Source organism: Petromyzon marinus, chromosome 24, assembly GCF_048934315.1.
Source record: "Petromyzon marinus isolate PM22_M1 ecotype Great Lakes invasive population chromosome 24, UKy_Petmar_22M1.pri1.0, whole genome shotgun sequence".
In the NCBI taxonomy this organism is placed as follows: domain Eukaryota; kingdom Metazoa; phylum Chordata; class Hyperoartia; order Petromyzontiformes; family Petromyzontidae; genus Petromyzon; species Petromyzon marinus.
Genome location: NC_133690.1, coordinates 15,711,725 through 15,729,114, shown reverse-complemented (window position 1 = coordinate 15,729,114; position 17,390 = coordinate 15,711,725). Strand labels below are relative to the sequence as shown.

Genomic DNA, 17,390 nt, shown 5'->3' with positions numbered 1-17,390 from the left:
GTGGCGAAGTGATATCTGAACCGGGGCTAGAGGCTCACCGCAGCTTCACCAACCCATGCGCTAACAACCAGCGGAGTGAAGTATGGTTAAACACCGCCTCCTCCACCCCCCCCCCCCCGCCCCACCATGACCAACAGTCGCCGACCTAGGTGTGAATCCCAATCACGACTAACATCAGTGGCGAGTGGTGTCTGAACCGGTCCTGTGCATCCCCACGGTCAACCGCGCCTTAAAATGAGTTCCCGGTGCGATGTCTCGGTTATATATCGCCAATGGGGGAGACAAAGGCGGTTGGGCAATGGTACTAGCCACCCATAACTCCTCGTGTGCCGTTCCATCTACAAGTTGCTCGCGAACAGCACTTGCCCCAACAGTCTTTTTTTAAGAGTACACGGGGGGGGGCGTTCTTTGTTTTTTGTGTGCGAGGCTGTGCGTGAGCGTCATCCCTGATTGCATGAGCTGAGCGCAGTACCCCCCCCCCCACCCCCACTCGGAGCTGCGAGCTCGCAGCTTCGAGCATTGCAGCTCGCATCGCACGCAGCAGCAGTAGCAGCCTCTGTCTCGTCTACACAGGTGGCACAACAACAGCCTCTGTCTCGTCTACACAGGTAGCACAACAGCAGCCTCTGTCTCTTCTACACAGGTGACACAACAACAGCAGCCTCTGTCTCGTCTACACAGGTGGCACAACAACAGCCTCTGTCTCGTCTACACAGGTAGCACAACAACAGCCTCTGTCTCGTCTACACAGGTAGCACAACAGCAGCCTCTGTCTCTTCTACACAGGTGACACAACAACAACAGCCTCTGTCTCTTCTACACAGGTGACACAACAATAGCAGCCTCTGTCTCTTCTACACAGGTGACACAACAACAGCAGCCTCTGTCTCGTCTACACAGGTGGCACAACAACAGCCTCTGTCTCGTCTACACAGGTGACACAACAACAGCAGCCTCTGTCTCTTCTACACAGGTGACACAACAACAGCAGCCTCTGTCTCTTCTACACAGGTGGCACAACAACAACCTCTGTCTCTTCTACACAGGTGACACAACAACAACAGCCTCTGTCTCTTCTACACAGGTGACACAACAACAACAGCCTCTGTCTCGTCTACACAGGTGACACAACAACAGCAGCCTCTGTCTCGTCTACACAGGTGGCACAACAACAGCCTCTGTCTCGTCTACACAGGTAGCACAACAGCAGCCTCTGTCTCTTCTACACAGGTGACACAACAACAACAGCCTCTGTCTCTTCTACACAGGTGACACAACAATAGCAGCCTCTGTCTCTTCTACACAGGTGACACAACAACAGCAGCCTCTGTCTCGTCTACACAGGTGGCACAACAACAGCCTCTGTCTCGTCTACACAGGTGACACAACAACAGCAGCCTCTGTCTCGTCTACACAGGTGGCACAACAACAGCCTCTGTCTCTTCTACACAGGTGACACAACAACAGCAGCCTCTGTCTCGTCTACACAGGTGGCACAACAACAGCCTCTGTCTCTTCTACACAGGTGACACGACAACAGCCTCTGTCTCTTCTACACAGGTGACACAACAACAGCAGCCTCTGTCTCATCTACACAGGTGGCACAACAACAGCCTCTGTCTCTTCTACACAGGTGACACAACAACAGCAGCCTCTGTCTCTTCTACACAGGTGGCACAACAACAGCAGCCTCTGTCTCTTCTACACAGGTGACACAACAACAGTAGCCTCTGTCTCTTCTACACAGGTGGCACAACAACAGCAGCCTCTGTCTCATCTACACAGGTGACACGACAACAGCAGCCTCTGTCTCGTCTACACAGGTGGCACAACAACAGCCTCTGTCTCTTCTACACAGGTGGCACAACAACAGCAGCCTCTGTCTCGTCTACACAGGTGGCACAACAACAGCCTCTGTCTCGTCTACACAGGTAGCACAACAATAGCAGCCTCTGTCTCTTCTACACAGGTGACACAACAACAGCAGCCTCTGTCTCTTCTACACAGGTGACACAACAACAGCAGCCTCTGTCTCGTCTACACAGGTGGCACAACAACAGCCTCTGTCTCGTCTACACAGGTGACACAACAATAGCAGCCTCTGTCTCTTCTACACAGGTGACACAACAACAGCAGCCTCTGTCTCTTCTACACAGGTGACACAACAACAGCAGCCTCTGTCTCGTCTACACAGGTGGCACAACAACAGCCTCTGTCTCGTCTACACAGGTGACACAACAACAGCAGCCTCTGTCTCGTCTACACAGGTGGCACAACAACAGCCTCTGTCTCTTCTACACAGGTGACACAACAACAGCAGCCTCTGTCTCTTCTACACAGGTGGCACAACAACAGCAGCCTCTGTCTCTTCTACACAGGTGACACAACAACAACAGCCTCTGTCTCTTCTACACAGGTGACACAACAATAGCAGCCTCTGTCTCTTCTACACAGGTGACACAACAACAGCAGCCTCTGTCTCTTCTACACAGGTGACACAACAACAGCAGCCTCTGTCTCGTCTACACAGGTGGCACAACAACAGCCTCTGTCTCGTCTACACAGGTGACACAACAACAGCAGCCTCTGTCTCGTCTACACAGGTGGCACAACAACAGCCTCTGTCTCTTCTACACAGGTGACACAACAACAGCAGCCTCTGTCTCGTCTACACAGGTGGCACAACAACAGCCTCTGTCTCTTCTACACAGGTGGCACAACAACAGCCTCTGTCTCTTCTACACAGGTGACACAACAACAGCAGCCTCTGTCTCTTCTACACAGGTGGCACAACAACAGCAGCCTCTGTCTCTTCTACACAGGTGACACAACAACAGTAGCCTCTGTCTCTTCTACACAGGTGGCACAACAACAGCAGCCTCTATCTCGTCTACACAGGTGACACAACAACAGCAGCCTCTGTCTCATCTACACAGGTGACACGACAACAGCAGCCTCTGTCTCGTCTACACAGGTGGCACAACAACAGCCTCTGTCTCTTCTACACAGGTGACACAACAACAGCAGCCTCTGTCTCTTCTACACAGGTGACACAACAGCAGCCTCTGTCTCTTCTACACAGGTGACACAACAACAGCAGCCTCTGTCTCGTCTACACAGGTGGCACAACAACAGCCTCTGTCTCGTCTACACAGGTGACACAACAACAGCAGCCTCTGTCTCGTCTACACAGGTGGCACAACAACAGCCTCTGTCTCTTCTACACAGGTGACACAACAACAGCAGCCTCTGTCTCGTCTACACAGGTGGCACAACAACAGCCTCTGTCTCTTCTACACAGGTGACACGACAACAGCCTCTGTCTCTTCTACACAGGTGACACAACAACAGCAGCCTCTGTCTCATCTACACAGGTGGCACAACAACAGCCTCTGTCTCTTCTACACAGGTGACACAACAACAGCAGCCTCTGTCTCTTCTACACAGGTGGCACAACAACAGCAGCCTCTGTCTCTTCTACACAGGTGACACAACAACAGTAGCCTCTGTCTCTTCTACACAGGTGGCACAACAACAGCAGCCTCTGTCTCGTCTACACAGGTGACACGACAACAGCAGCCTCTGTCTCGTCTACACAGGTGGCACAACAACAGCCTCTGTCTCTTCTACACAGGTGGCACAACAACAGCAGCCTCTGTCTCGTCTACACAGGTGACACAACAACAGCAGCCTCTGTCTCATCTACACAGGTGACACGACAACAGCAGCCTCTGTCTCGTCTACACAGGTGGCACAACAACAGCCTCTGTCTCTTCTACACAGGTGACACAACAACAGCAGCCTCTGTCTCTTCTACACAGGTGACACAACAACAGCAGCCTCTGTCTCTTCTACACAGGTGGCACAACAACAGCAGCCTCTGTCTCTTCTACACAGGTGGCACAACAACAGCAGCCTCTGTCTCTTCTACACAGGTGACACGACAACAGCAGCCTCTGTCTCGTCTACACAGGTGACACAACAACAGCAGCCTCTGTCTCTTCTACACAGGTGACACAACAACAGCAGCCTCTGCCTCGTCTACACAGGTGACACAACAACAGCAGCCTCTGTCTCTTCTACACAGGTGACACAACAACAGCAGCCTCTGTCTCTTCTACACAGGTGGCACAACAACAGCAGCCTCTGTCTCTTCTACACAGGTGACACGACAACAGCAGCCTCTGTCTTGTCTACACAGGTGACACAACAACAGCAGCCTCTGTCTCTTCTACACAGGTGACACAACAACAGCAGCCTCTGTCTCTTCTACACAGGTGACACAACAACAGCAGCCTCTGTCTCGTCTACACAGGTGACACAACAAAAGCAGCCTCTGTCTCGTCTACACAGGTGACACAACAACAGCAGCCTCTGTCTCGTCTACACAGGTGACACAACAACAACAGCCTCTGTCTCATCTACACAGGTGACACAACAACAGCAGCCTCTGTCTCTTCTACACAGGTGACACAACAACAGCAGCCTCTGTCTCTTCTACACAGGTGGCACAACAACAACAGCCTCGTCTCGTCTACACAGGTGACACAACAACAGCAGCCTCTGTCTCTTTTACACAGGTGGCACAACAACAGTAGCCTCTGTCTCTTCTACACAGGTGACACGACAACAGCAGCCTCTGCCTCGTCTACACAGGTGACACAACAACAGCAGCCTCTGTCTCTTCTACACAGGTGACACAACAACAGCAGCCTCTGTCTCTTCTACACAGGTGACACAACAACAGCAGCCTCTGTCTCGTCTACACAGGTGACACAACAACAGCAGCCTCTGTCTCGTCTACACAGGTGACACAACAACAGCAGCTTCTGTCTCGTCTACGCAGGTGGCACAACAGGAGCAGCAATTTCATAATGAAAAGGTAATACATGCACATATTATAAGTTATAAGATAGCTTAACTAATGAGCATTCTGCGACTCCAATGTGCCACGTACATCTACGTACAGTATAGATTGCATATATACACCACAAGTCTCGTAGTGTTTCCGGGCAAGTTTAATATTTTCCAACAGAATTTGACACACACACACTTATAATATAAAAGATAAATACGAAGATCCCCCGTATAGCCTAAACAGACTGTCGGGGCAAGTGCTGTTAGCGAGCACCTATGAAAGCCTGTACGGCACACGAGTGGTTGGATGGCCAGCACCACGCCCGGCCGCCTTTGTCTCCCCCGTGCTGATATTGTACACACCGCACCGGGTCGTCAATTAAGACTGAGCCGACTCACTCTCACGCACAGACAGACCCACACACACACGCGCAATAACCCCCTGCCTCGACACACACACACACGCACACGCGCGCGCAAACAGCACACGCCGCTCACCTAAACCCAATCAATCAGCCCCAATCTATCAGTCAATCATGCACAACCTGAGCTCCGGCGAGCCGTACGGGAGAGAGGAGGAACCGGAGCGACTCAGCTACCCGGCACTGGCGCTCGGCGTGGGTCTGGTCGCGGCCACTCTGCTCGGCAACTCCCTCGTGTGCCTCTGCGTGACCACCGAACGCTCCCTGCGCACGGCCACCAACTGGTTCATCGTGAGCCTGGCAGTGGCCGACCTTCTGGTGGGAATCTTGGTGCTGCCTCTGTTCGTCTACTCGGAGGTGGGTGGCTGAGCTGGCTGGTTGGGTCCCCAAATCGCGCGTCCGTGTGTCTCTGTGTGCGTGGTTGCTGGAAAACCAACCCCCCTCGCGTGCTATTCCGGTTCGGGCTTCATAGGTGTTCGCTAACAGCACTTGCCCCGACAATCTGTTCAGGCTATACGGGGGATCTTTGTCTTGTGCAAATAGTGGCGCGCGGTAGCGCACTGCGCTATGAACCCGGCCACCCGAGTACGATTCCCGCTTAGGGCCAACACCAGTGACGATTATCAGAACCGGTTCTGGGCCTCCTCTAGGTCGACTCAGCATCAAATAAGTACCTAGTACGATGTGTAAAAAACATGGCCACCAGTGAGACAAAGGCAGCCAGGCGTGGTGCTGGACACCCATCCCCTCGTGTGCGGTGCCGGTCTTCACAGGTGCTGGCGAACAGCACTTGCCCCTTAAGTCTGTCAAGGGGTGTTCGTGTAGTGGATGATGCCCGAATTTGTAGCGGTGGGTGGCGGTGTTCTTGGTTGCTGAATGTGGTGGTGGTGTGTTTTTAGTCTTAGCTTATTTTATAGTTTAGTTAGTTCGTGCTGCTGCTGCTGATGCGGATGATGGTGGCGATGTTGTGGTCTCGCAAATTCCGACCTTGCCCCCTCCGCCCCGCTCCCGGCGCGTACGTGCCGTGTTGTGTGCGGTGAACTTTTTTCGCACCGTACGCAACGTCCAACCGTGCGAGCACGGAGGGCGCGTTATCTGCACTTGATCGCCCGAGCGAGCAGTTCCTGAGCGGCGTGTGGACACTGGGGAGCGGGCTGTGCGACGCTCTGATGACCCTGGACGTGATGCTGTGCACCGCCTCCATCTACAACCTGTGCGCCATCAGCCTTGACAGGTGTCAGACACCACCCACAGCCTGGCTTAAGGTGTCACTTTGGTTCGTCTACAACGGTGATCTTCGCTAACTTTTTTGTATTTTGTTCTTCATCATCAGTGTGAGGGCCGTCACACAATTTGAAACCACTGTGGGGGGGGGGGGGGGGGGGAGGGGGGTGACAGCAGCACGATGATGATGGGCGGTGTTTTCAGTCTCTGTGTATTGTCGTGGGCCACAACGTCAGGGACTGCACTAAAGACGACCAGGAGACGCCAGTGGCACGCGGGCCTTGCGATGAAGAACCCTGCTTTTCAGTGTCTACGTGGCGTTTTCAATATGATGTAAACATTTAGAGGGGAAAAACATGTCAAATATTAGCCCGATTACGATATCGGCCTCATGCAATGAGATGATGAATCCATTTGGATCTCTTGCTCAACAGTGCAACCCTTCGTATTAGAGGATGGTCAACGGAAGTGGATATCACAGAGCTACCGCTGAGATCTCTTCGAGTGACGTAGGGGACAGCACTTTTATACCTGCTCTGACATGCAGAGTAATCCTCATCACATTCGAGTCAAAGCAATAGATATTCAGTTTAATACATAGGCTGAGTTCAATTATGACGTCACCCTGCTGCTATATTTAAGACCGGGAGCAATTGAGGGCTTTACCATTCTGGCGAATTGCCCGATGATGATGCTGGATGTAATTACCAGCGAAACATCAAAGTACTCAAACTGTAAATGTTGTGGATTCACTCTTCAACACACCGGTGGGCTAAAGTAGTGAACTATTTGTCTTTTGACAACGTGACACTTTTTTGCTAAATGGGCGTGTCGGGTGGTGGAGGGTTACGACACATTTATTAGTAACGCGATCTAACCCAAAAACCTTTACTATGAGCAATAAATATTCTTTGGGTCTTTCGGTAAAGCCACGTAGATATAAAAATATTTTTTTTAAAATAAAAAGCATATCACGACATTTCGATCGCAACACAAGCAAATATTTGTTTTCCTGCCTCAGCAGTTCTCCCAATATTGTTTTCACCTGATGACGATTGCTTGTGTCGCGATCGAAACGTCGGGATATTGTTATTTTTTATATCTACGTGGCTTTACCGAAAGACCCAAAGAATATGAACTCCTGCAGTCACGACAGCTTTAAGTCAAGATTCAAAGCAATATATTATAATTTTCAGAATTGAAAAATGCGTATTTAAATCCAAAACCAAATTTTATGTGATGGGGAGTTGTCTGTGTGTGAAGTCATTGTGGGGAGCGATAGTGTATGAACCTTGTGACACGAGTTCGATTCCCGCTCACGACCAACACCAGTGACGATTATCCGAACCGATCTCGGGCTTCCCCTGGGTCGACTCAGCCTCAAATGAGTACCTGGTGCGATGTGTAAAAAAAAAACATCCCCATGAGAGAGACAAAGGCAGCCAAGGCATGACGGCCTTCATAGGTGCTTGCTAACAGCACTTGTCCCAACAGCCTGTCAAGGCTATATGGGGATCTTTGTCCATTGTGTGCATGCGCGTCTCCCTACGCGTGCACGAATGGTCCGCCTCTATGCGTGCGTGTGCGTGTACGTGTGTATGTATGTTTACCTTATTTTGCGCTTTACGTGCTAGTCGTAGATGCGTGCTAATCGGAGGCGCGTCTCCGTGCGCGCGCGCGCGCGCGAGCGAGCAGGTTCATCGCGGTGCGCGCGCCCCTGCACTACGAGCACAAGCGCGTGAACGTGCGCCAGGCCGCCCTCATCACCGCCACGTGGCTCCTCTCTCTGGCGCTCGCCTCGCCCCTGGCTCTGGGTGCGAACTCGAACCCGGAGCGCGACCCGGCCGTGTGCCGCCTGGAGCGGCCTGCCTTCGTCATCTTCTCGTCCGTGTGCTCCTTCTTCGTGCCCTGCCCAGCCATGCTCGCGCTCTACTGCTGCGTCTGCCGGGGGCTCCGGAGGTGGAGTGCGCGGCATAAGTAAGAGAGATTATTCGGTGGCGTTGCTGCTGCTGCTGCTGCTGCGGCTGCGTTGGCCTTAAAATAACAAATGTGTAACGTATATACGTTAAACTTGTAAATGCACACAATATTCTCAGAAGGCGCAAAGAAACACGGACGACCAGGAAGGCAACCAGGCGGCGAGCCGGCGACCGACAATTGCCCAAGCTCTGGCGTCCTATCTATATATGTTTTCATCCTATTAATGAGTGTTTGCCCGTGGTAGGAAACCGAAGCACCCAGGGAAAACCCAGTCTATCACAGGGGTTGGAAAAACAACTCAATGTTTCAAGAGCCGCAATGCACGTGAATACGAGACAGTGGTCCTTAATAAATTATGTCACGAAGCAGTCGCTTATGAGCCGCCTGCGGCTCTGTAGCCACAAGTTGCCGACCCCTGGTCTATCGCACACAGGAGGGACAGACGATATTAGTCCATATTTTCGATCTCGTGCCTTCTCCTGACGAGCCAGGGTACGGCTCCTCCTCGACGCCCACGGGAATGGAGTTTCACAACATTCGTGCGGTGATTCACCAACCCTCGCTGCTGTCTCCACAGTGCTGGATTTTAGGCCACGTGCATAGCCACCGCCGGCCTGTGCCGTTTAGGCAGGGTGCTATGAAGAAGAGCCATTATAGCCAATATTTACGCGATATAAAGTCCAATACCCGCACGATGAACCCAGTATTGTGCGGGTATTGGACAGTATTCCACGTTAGATTCCAGGCCACGGCTAACATCAGTGGCGAGTTATAACTGAACCGATCCTTGACCACCCCTTTTTATACAACCCGCACTGACCAGCGTTCTAAAGTATGGCCAAACAATTCCCTTAGCCGACACGGCGTGGGAAGGGCCTCTATCCAAAAGTAGAATAATAAAGTGCTGAAAATTGTTTTCACAATAATAGTTATTGCTATGAATATGCACGCCGGCTATTGCAGATGCAGCAGCAGCAGCGTACGGCGTAGCCAGGAGAAGGAGAGTGTGCGGACGAGAGAGCTCAGCGGCGCAGGAGCTGTGAGGCCGAGTGGGTCTCCAACCTGCCAGGGTGAGAGTTCAATCCCTGGCGAGAAGGAGCAGCAGCAGCATCAGCAGCAGCATCATCATCAGGATGAGAAGAAGAAGGAGGAGCATACAAGCGCATTCACCAACCCCACCAGCAGCACCATGAAGAGCGCTCACCGCTACCTGCAGGTGAAGGGGTCAGGTGGGAGTGGCGACCTGAATTTGATTCCAGGCCACGGCTAATATGAGTGGCGAGCGACATCATGGGAGGCCTTCATCCATCAGTGAATTTATAAACGAGTAAAACATAGAATTTACTAATTGCGTTCTTGGCAACATGGTGCCATGATATGGAGACATTTTCACAATAAGAATGTGGAATTTCCACCACTCACCAAATGCACATAACATAATTGCTATGAAGGGCCATTTCCCGACATGTCGCCTATTACATAGATTTGATTTCCTTTTAAGGCCACAGTGTTGTTACTGATGAACGTGTTGAGTTTTTTGGTTCACACAAATGAGACAGACTGAGTCTCAGCAATGAGGTGCTCGCCAAAATCAACGTTTTGGGCGTTGTGCTGCGCGTGGGAGGAGAGAGCGGTGTGTGGAGAAAACACCACGTGGGGAGAGAGAGAGAGAGGGAACACGCGCAAAGCGGTGCACGTATGTCGGCAATCTACTTGCTGCGCTGCTATCTAACTACAACTAAACTTTTTTATTATTATTATTATTATTTTTACCAGATAGGGCCCACTGAGCCCTTTTTCAGAAGCGACCTGGCTACAAATGGCAGCTCCACGAAGTGGCTTATCACGTGGACATGAAGAGCAGCCAAATACTTTAAACCAGTGGTGCTTAACTTTTCATGCAGCCTTGCACCCATTTGGTTTTCAATTGTAACAAAACGTACAATGTTAATACATAGATAGAGGGTTTGCTGAAACAAAGTAGTTGTATCTTCTTTGGTTCTTTCGGTAAAGTCACGTAGAATGAGAATAAAATAATAAATTGATAAAATAAAATAACACAATAACACAATTTTATTTTATCAATTTATTATTTTATTCTCATTCTACGTGACTTTACCGAAAGAACCAAAGAAGATGAATCATTGCAGTCACGAAAGCTTTAAATCGAAAAAAAGTAGTTGTACTTAAGTGCCCGTGCTTAATCTGTGTTTCCATTATTTACCTTAAAAAAAAATCTGCCCATGTCTCGCACCCCCAGAAAGGGCATCTTGCACCCCAAGGGGGTGCGTGCACTGCTCTAAACGCACACGTTGATTCTAAATGTGGAGGGGAAAACTCAGACGACCCGGAGAAAAATTCACGCGACCACGGGGAGAGAGACATGCAAACTCCAAATATACAGGAGGCGTCAGTCAGGGTCAGGATGGAACCCGGGTCGAGGTAGTTATAACATCTCGCTCCACCTCTCGGCACCGGGCTGGCCAATTCTCGCGCGCGATTAATTGCGCGATCGCTCCAGTCGGGTCGGCGTTGTGCCCAACAGGAGAGGGCGCTCCAGCACGCTGTACAAATCAAGGGTGTCCGCGCCGCGTGCCGTGCGTCCCCACCACGACGACGACGACGCGTTACTCACACGGAGCCGGGGTGGGGGGGGCGCGTGCGGTCCGTAGGGCTCGTGCGGCAGGAGAGGCACCACCGAGGAGGTGAGTGGGATGAGACCGAGCTGGTTCATCGGCCGAAGAGATCGCAAAGCCATGAAGGTGCTTCCCATCGTCATCGGTAAGATGCAGTGAGTTCAGATGTTCCATACACAGTGGTTGGGGGGGGGAGGGGGGTTTTTCAACTTGATTCACTGGTGGGGCCCTGTTTTTAGCGGTTTGTTGGTAGGGCACGCCTGTGCAGTACTGCACCAGTGGTGTAACGAGCAGGGGGACAGGGGGTGCCTTGACCCCCCCCTCCACCCCCTGGTGGCCAAAGCTACGAGTTGGGGCCCCCCTGAGAACCCGCATGGGATGTGTTTTCTCAACAACATTGCGGCTCCACCTGGCCAATTGCAGTTACTCTGCCACCGGTGACCGCTCGTGTGGATCTCTTGTCTGCAGCTCTTTAATCTCGATCATGCTCATTCATATCACGAATCTGTGTCTCTTATCCACATCATTCTCATCTCTATGTCTTGTTCATCACTGTCGTTTCAATAATCTTAAACCATGGTATGCAAGTGTCTCATCTCTGTCGCTTGTTTATCTTTTATGAAAAAACAATCGTAATCTCATATTCTTGGTTCTTTTGGTAAAGTCACGTAGAAGGGAAACAATAAAATAATAAAAATATTAAACACTAAAACAGTGATAATTTTATTCTTTTATATTTTTATTATTTTATTGTTTCCCTTTTACGTGACTTTACCGAAAGAACCAAGAATATGAATCCCTGCAGTCACGAAAGCTTTAAATCAAAATTTAATCGTAATCTTTCTTTACGTCTCAGCGATCGGACCATATCTCTGCGGGACACTGAGATTACCCATTTGCTTTGTACTACGCTTCCACTTTGTTTTGCATTTTAAGGGTTGGTTCAGTGGCTTGGCTATCGAGTGTGCCAGATGGTGCAACTGCACGTGTGCTCACGTGCCAGGCGGGGCCAAGGCAACAGGCTACAAAGTGGGGTAAAATTGGACAGGGCCCCATGCCAACTACACTTCACCACTGGCCTGGGTGCACGTGCATACGAGCTGCATGCTTTGCGCATAGGGAATGCCGTGGCTCAGTTTGTGTGTAGGCAGCCTATAGCACTGGATCAAAAAAGTATAGATTAGTGGTGATCATGCCATATGGTATACGTGTAAGCTATGATCTTGAGCTGTAGCAGCAGCAGAATAATAATTATCAGCGATAGCGGCAAGCGCATCATCAGCAGGAGCAGCAGCGGCATCATTGTCATCAGTAGCTGCTGGTAGAGCAACCTCCAGACTGCCATGGCACGTTTTGTTTACGAGACAAACCTTACTAAGTCGCTGTGTCGGCTGGTGGCGGGTTTAACGACACATTTGTATTTACACGATCTAACCCCCCCCACCCCTTTATTATGAATACACGGGTGGAGTTTGCCGATGTACAATTAACATTGCGGCATCGGTCGTCCGCACCCCTTTTGCCAGGCGCATTCCTCGTGTGCTGGACCCCGTTCTTCGTAGTGCACGTGTCCCACGCTGTGTGTCCCGGCTGTCGGATCCCTGCGCTGGCCAGCGGGCCCTGCACGTGGCTGGGCTACGTGAACAGCGCCCTCAACCCCCTAATCTACGCCGCCTTCAACCCGGACTTCAGGCGCGCCCTCCGCAGACGCTGCCCTTGCCAGAGCGCACCACCGCGTCGCCGCCGTTGTTGACATGCGTGTGGAGGTGTCGGTGGGGGGGGAGAGGCGCAGAGAGAGAGAGAGAGGTGGGGATTATGGGTGCTCTGGATACGAGAAAATCTGTCAATTGCCAACAGAGAAGTCACTCCCGAGCTGCAACCTCTCCTACCGGTACGTGCTTCCAAAAAGGTGTCATTCACAATCTTATCCAAGGCACCTCCGATTAGCAAGGTTGGATACGTATGGTGCGAAAGAAGTTCAATATTCAGTACATATAGTAGTATAATGGGCGCACTACAGTTAGTCAATCGTTTGGTCGCGCATGGTGAACTCAATTGATGGAGCATCTTTACAAGCGCCCCAGCTAATTGGAACGGTTTGTCACAAGGCACGCGAGAAATGCGGAATCACTCTAAAAATATATTTTTATATATATGTATAGTGATCTTATGTACATGTAACAGACCAGTTTTTGTCAGTCCGTTGCTGGATATACATCCGTTGAACTTCCTTCGCACCGTACGTAGCCAACCGTGTAATCGGAGGCGGGCGAGGTGCCTCCCCACGCCGTCAGGGTCCTGGGGGTTATTTTGGCCATACTTCACCACGCTGGGTAGTGCGAGTTGGCGAAGGTGGTTGAGCACATACAGTACAGTACGTGGAACTTTATAAGTATAAAGTATAGTCACATGGTATTTTGCAGCGTTGCCCGCAGAGGAACGGCACAGCAGCCTGCAGCACGTGTTGTGCGTATTCGTCGCCCAGCTAAGCACCATCCAGGCCAAAATCCTGCTTGGATTTCAAGCTTTTGGGATGACTGCATACATGCCGGATGATGTGGCCATCCAATGTGTTGATGATGTGTAAGGGCAGCTTTTTGGAACACGAGTGTCAATTTGTTGCAACATTTCTAGAATCTAGCAGGAGGGAAGTAATGGTCGCATCAGTGACGTTTGCATCACGAAGATCTCTTGGACCGTCACGATGATGATTTGATGAATTAGCAGACCTTGAGCTATGGTTGTTGACCTTTCAGTAGCTATGGGGTCTAACATAAGGAAGGAAGAAATGGCGATGTGTGATGATGACGATTCGACATTTCCACAGGTCTCTGCGAGGGTGGTGGATTCTCACCTCTAAAGCTCCAAGGAAATTCGTCCAAGATTCAGCACCTGTCCAACCGGGGGTTGGAGGTTCAGCAGAGATGACGATTTCCATCAGAGAGAACTCAGTCGCCTCTAGATGACAGTACAGCAAGTGGGTTGCAGATCATTTGTAGTTGCATGCTTTCATGCAGGCACTGTACTTCCATGAAGCACCACCAACAACAACACAATTAAAATGGAAGTGGTCAAACATTTGAAGACCCTTCTGAAAAAGATGTATCGCGGTTGTCTATGTACGGTACAAAATAAGTTCAAAACATAAATTATTGCTGTGACCGTCACTCAACTAACTCTGATGTTCTGTTAATGACTGCGCCCTCTATAAATATCGGTTATAAACATTCCAATTTTTTTTTTAAATGGAGCCTATTAGAAAAATTGTGACAAATTTTTATTCTGAAATTAACATAGTTTAATATGTCTTTATCAGTTTTGATTACCCTAATGATGATGGTTTCCAAAAGTTCGGTTAAAACATGCGTTTAATAAGAAACAGATATTGCAAAAGTGTATTCATGTCCCATTGCAACTTGTACACTTTAATCTTGATGTGTGCACTTTGCTACAGGCGTGTGCGTGTATGTACGTACAGTGATGGAAAAAAGTATTTGATCCCCTGCTGATTTTGTACGTTTGCCCACTGACAAAGAAATGATCAGTCTATAATTTTAATGTAGGTTAATTTGAACAGTGAGAGACAGAATAACAACAACAAAATCCAGAAAAACGCATGTCAAAAATGTTATAAATTTATTTTTATTTTAATGAGGGAACTTAGTATTTGACCCCCTCTCAATCAGAAAGATTTCTGGCTCCCAGGTGTCTTTTATACAGGTAACAAGCTGAGATTAGGAGCACACTCTTAAAGGGAGTGCTCCTAATCTCAGCTTGTTACCTGTATAAAAGACACCTGTCCACAGAAGCAATCAATCAGATTCTAAACTCTCCACCATGGCCAAGACCAAAGAGCTCTCCAAGGATGTCAGGGACAAGATTGTAGACCTACACAAGGCTGGAATGGGCTACAAGACCATGTCAAGCAGCTTGGTGAGAAGGTGACAACAGTTGGTGCGATTATTCGCAAATGAAAGAAACACAAAAGAACTGTCAATCTCCTTCGGCCTGGGGCTCCATGCAAGATCTCACCTCGTGGAGTTGCAATGATCATGAGAACGGTGAGGAATCAGCCCAGAACTTCACGGGAGGATCTTGTCAATGATCTCAAGGCAGCTGGGACCATAGTCACCAAGAAAACAATTGGTAACACACTATGCCGTGAAGGACTGAAATTCTGCAGCGCCCGCAATGTCCCCCTGCTCAAGAAAGCACATTTACATGCCCGTCTGAAGTTTGCCAATGAACATCTGAATGATTCAGAGGACAACTGGGTGAAAGTGTTGTGGTCAGATGAGATCAAAATGGAACTCTTTGGCATCAACTCAACTCGCGTTGTTTTGGAGAAGGAGGAATGCTGCCTATGACCCCAAGAACACCATCCCCACCGTCAAATATGGAGGTGGAAAAATTATGCTTTGGGGGTGTTTTTCTGCTAAGGGGACAGGGCAACTTCACCGCATCAAAGGGACGATGGACGGGGCCATGTACCGTTAAATCTTGGGTGAGAACCTCCTTCCCTCAGCCAGGGCATTGAAAATGGGTCGTGGATGGGTATTCCAGCATGACAATGACCCAAAACACACGGCCAAGGCAACAAAGGAATGGCTCATGAAGAAGCACATTAAGGTCCTGGAGTGGCCTAGCCAGTCTTCAGACCTTAATCCCATAGAAAATCTGTGGAGGTAGCTGAAGGTTCGAGTTGCCAAACGTCAGCCTCGAAACCTTAATGACTTGGAGAAGATCTGCAAAGAGGAGTGGGACAAAATCCCTCCTGAGATGTGTGCAAACCTGGTGGCCAACTACAAAAGAAACGTCTGACCTCTGTGATTGCCAACAAGGGTTTTGCCACCAAGTACTAAGTCATGTTTTGCAGAGGGGTCAAATACTTATTTCCCTCATTAAAATGCAAAACAATTTCTAACATTTTTGACATGCGTTTTTCTGGATTTTGTTGTTGTTATTCTGTCTCTCACTGTTCAAATAAGCCTACCATTAAAATTATAGACTCATCATTTCTTTGTCAGTGGGCAAACGTACAAAATCAGCAGTGGATCAATATTCTTTTTTCCCTCACTATATGCCTGCCATTCATCTCAAGTCGGCTAACCCAGCAGACAGCCTTTGACAATGCACGTGATAACCTCAAAGTGCACCTAACCTAGCACAAAATGCGGTGTCAGCGAGGGAATGACTGCTGCTATTGTTGTTTTTCTTGTACATGTACAGGTATTGTGTCAAACGCATGCAATCACGTGCATGTTTAAAACACATTGTTCTTTGCAATATAGACCACAATGCTTGTATATATTGTGCACTTAAAAAAACACTATAGGTGTCGATATCTGTTGTAATGGATACCTTTGACATCTGTCAGTGGAGCGCTTCTTTAATTGATGTACATTTAAATTGTTATCAATCATGACAATTTAATAAAAGCCTATTTGTCAACAAACGCTACAAACGAATAATAATAATGTCACAATGACCGAACGAGAGATCTGCGTGTAAATGCCTCGTCTTTCGTGAAGTATTAATATTGCACAACTGACAAAAAAACAAAGCTTGTAATGACTTAAGAGATTTCCCCAGGTTGCCACGAGTCTGGGATCAGGACAGGTCCCCATCTGACTCACCACTGTTAGCAAAGGCCGGGTTCATTCCGCAGTGCGCGAACCACTGTGCCACCGATCCATCTGAATGAAAGTACGTTTACAGTATTCTTGGTTCTTTCGGTAAAGTCACGTAGAAGGGAAACAATAAAATAAAAAATATATATAACAATAAAATTATCACGACGTTTCGACTGCAGCACAAGCAATCATCACACCTTCGACTGCCACACAAGCAATCATCATCAGGTGTCATCAGGTGTGATGATTGCTTGTGTTGCAGTCAAAACGTCGTGAGAATTTTATTGTTTTATATTTTTTTGTTTCTCTTCTACGTGACTTTACCGAAATAACCAAGAATATGAATCCCTGCAGTCACGAAAGCTTTAAATCTAAATTTTACATTTACAGTGTTGCTGTACTGTTTGTATGCTATGGTATGTATGAAATGAAAAATTATAGATCATCGGATTCTGCTCTCAATGCCCGATCAACAAATACGAAGGAGACATTACATGATTACAGCGATACACTCCGGTTATCTGGCTTGAACATCCGAATGTGAAATTGTAGTCGTTTCTCTGCGTCTACATCGGCCATCCGAAAGAACAGAATACATATTCTGATTCTGATCTCATTACAACTGCACTCGTACGCAT

The 17,390-nt window shown here is 49.0% G+C and overlaps 1 protein-coding gene across 2 annotated transcripts; it reads left to right on the top strand.

The window, feature by feature from the left end:
• Positions 1 to 520: 520 nt before the first annotated feature.
• Positions 521 to 16,574, top strand: LOC116945601 (D(4) dopamine receptor-like). 2 transcript variants are annotated; one of them, XM_032960072.2, is made up of 8 exons: positions 521 to 4,882; positions 5,374 to 5,636; positions 6,401 to 6,513; positions 8,199 to 8,480; positions 9,447 to 9,699; positions 11,156 to 11,264; positions 12,646 to 13,010; positions 13,947 to 16,574. In XM_032960072.2, exons 2-7 carry the CDS (start codon positions 5,394 to 5,396, stop codon positions 12,870 to 12,872), a joined length of 1,227 nt encoding a protein of 408 aa, XP_032815963.1. In that variant the 5' UTR covers positions 521 to 4,882; positions 5,374 to 5,393; the 3' UTR covers positions 12,873 to 13,010; positions 13,947 to 16,574. The 2 variants fall into 2 exon arrangements, with proteins under 2 accessions (XP_032815963.1, XP_032815962.2); XM_032960071.2 differs by having other exon boundaries at positions 688 to 5,636.
• Positions 16,575 to 17,390: the final 816 nt, after the last annotated feature.

Coding starts and splice junctions, on each gene's coding strand:
- LOC116945601 (XM_032960072.2), top strand. CDS start 5,394: ATGCACAACCTGAGCTCCGGCGAGCCGTACGGGAGAGAGGAGGAACCG. Junction 6,514..8,198: donor TGCGCCATCAGCCTTGACAG/GTGTCAGACACC, acceptor GCGAGCGAGCAG/GTTCATCGCGGTGCGCGCGC. Junction 8,481..9,446: donor AGGTGGAGTGCGCGGCATAA/GTAAGAGAGATT, acceptor CGGCTATTGCAG/ATGCAGCAGCAGCAGCGTAC.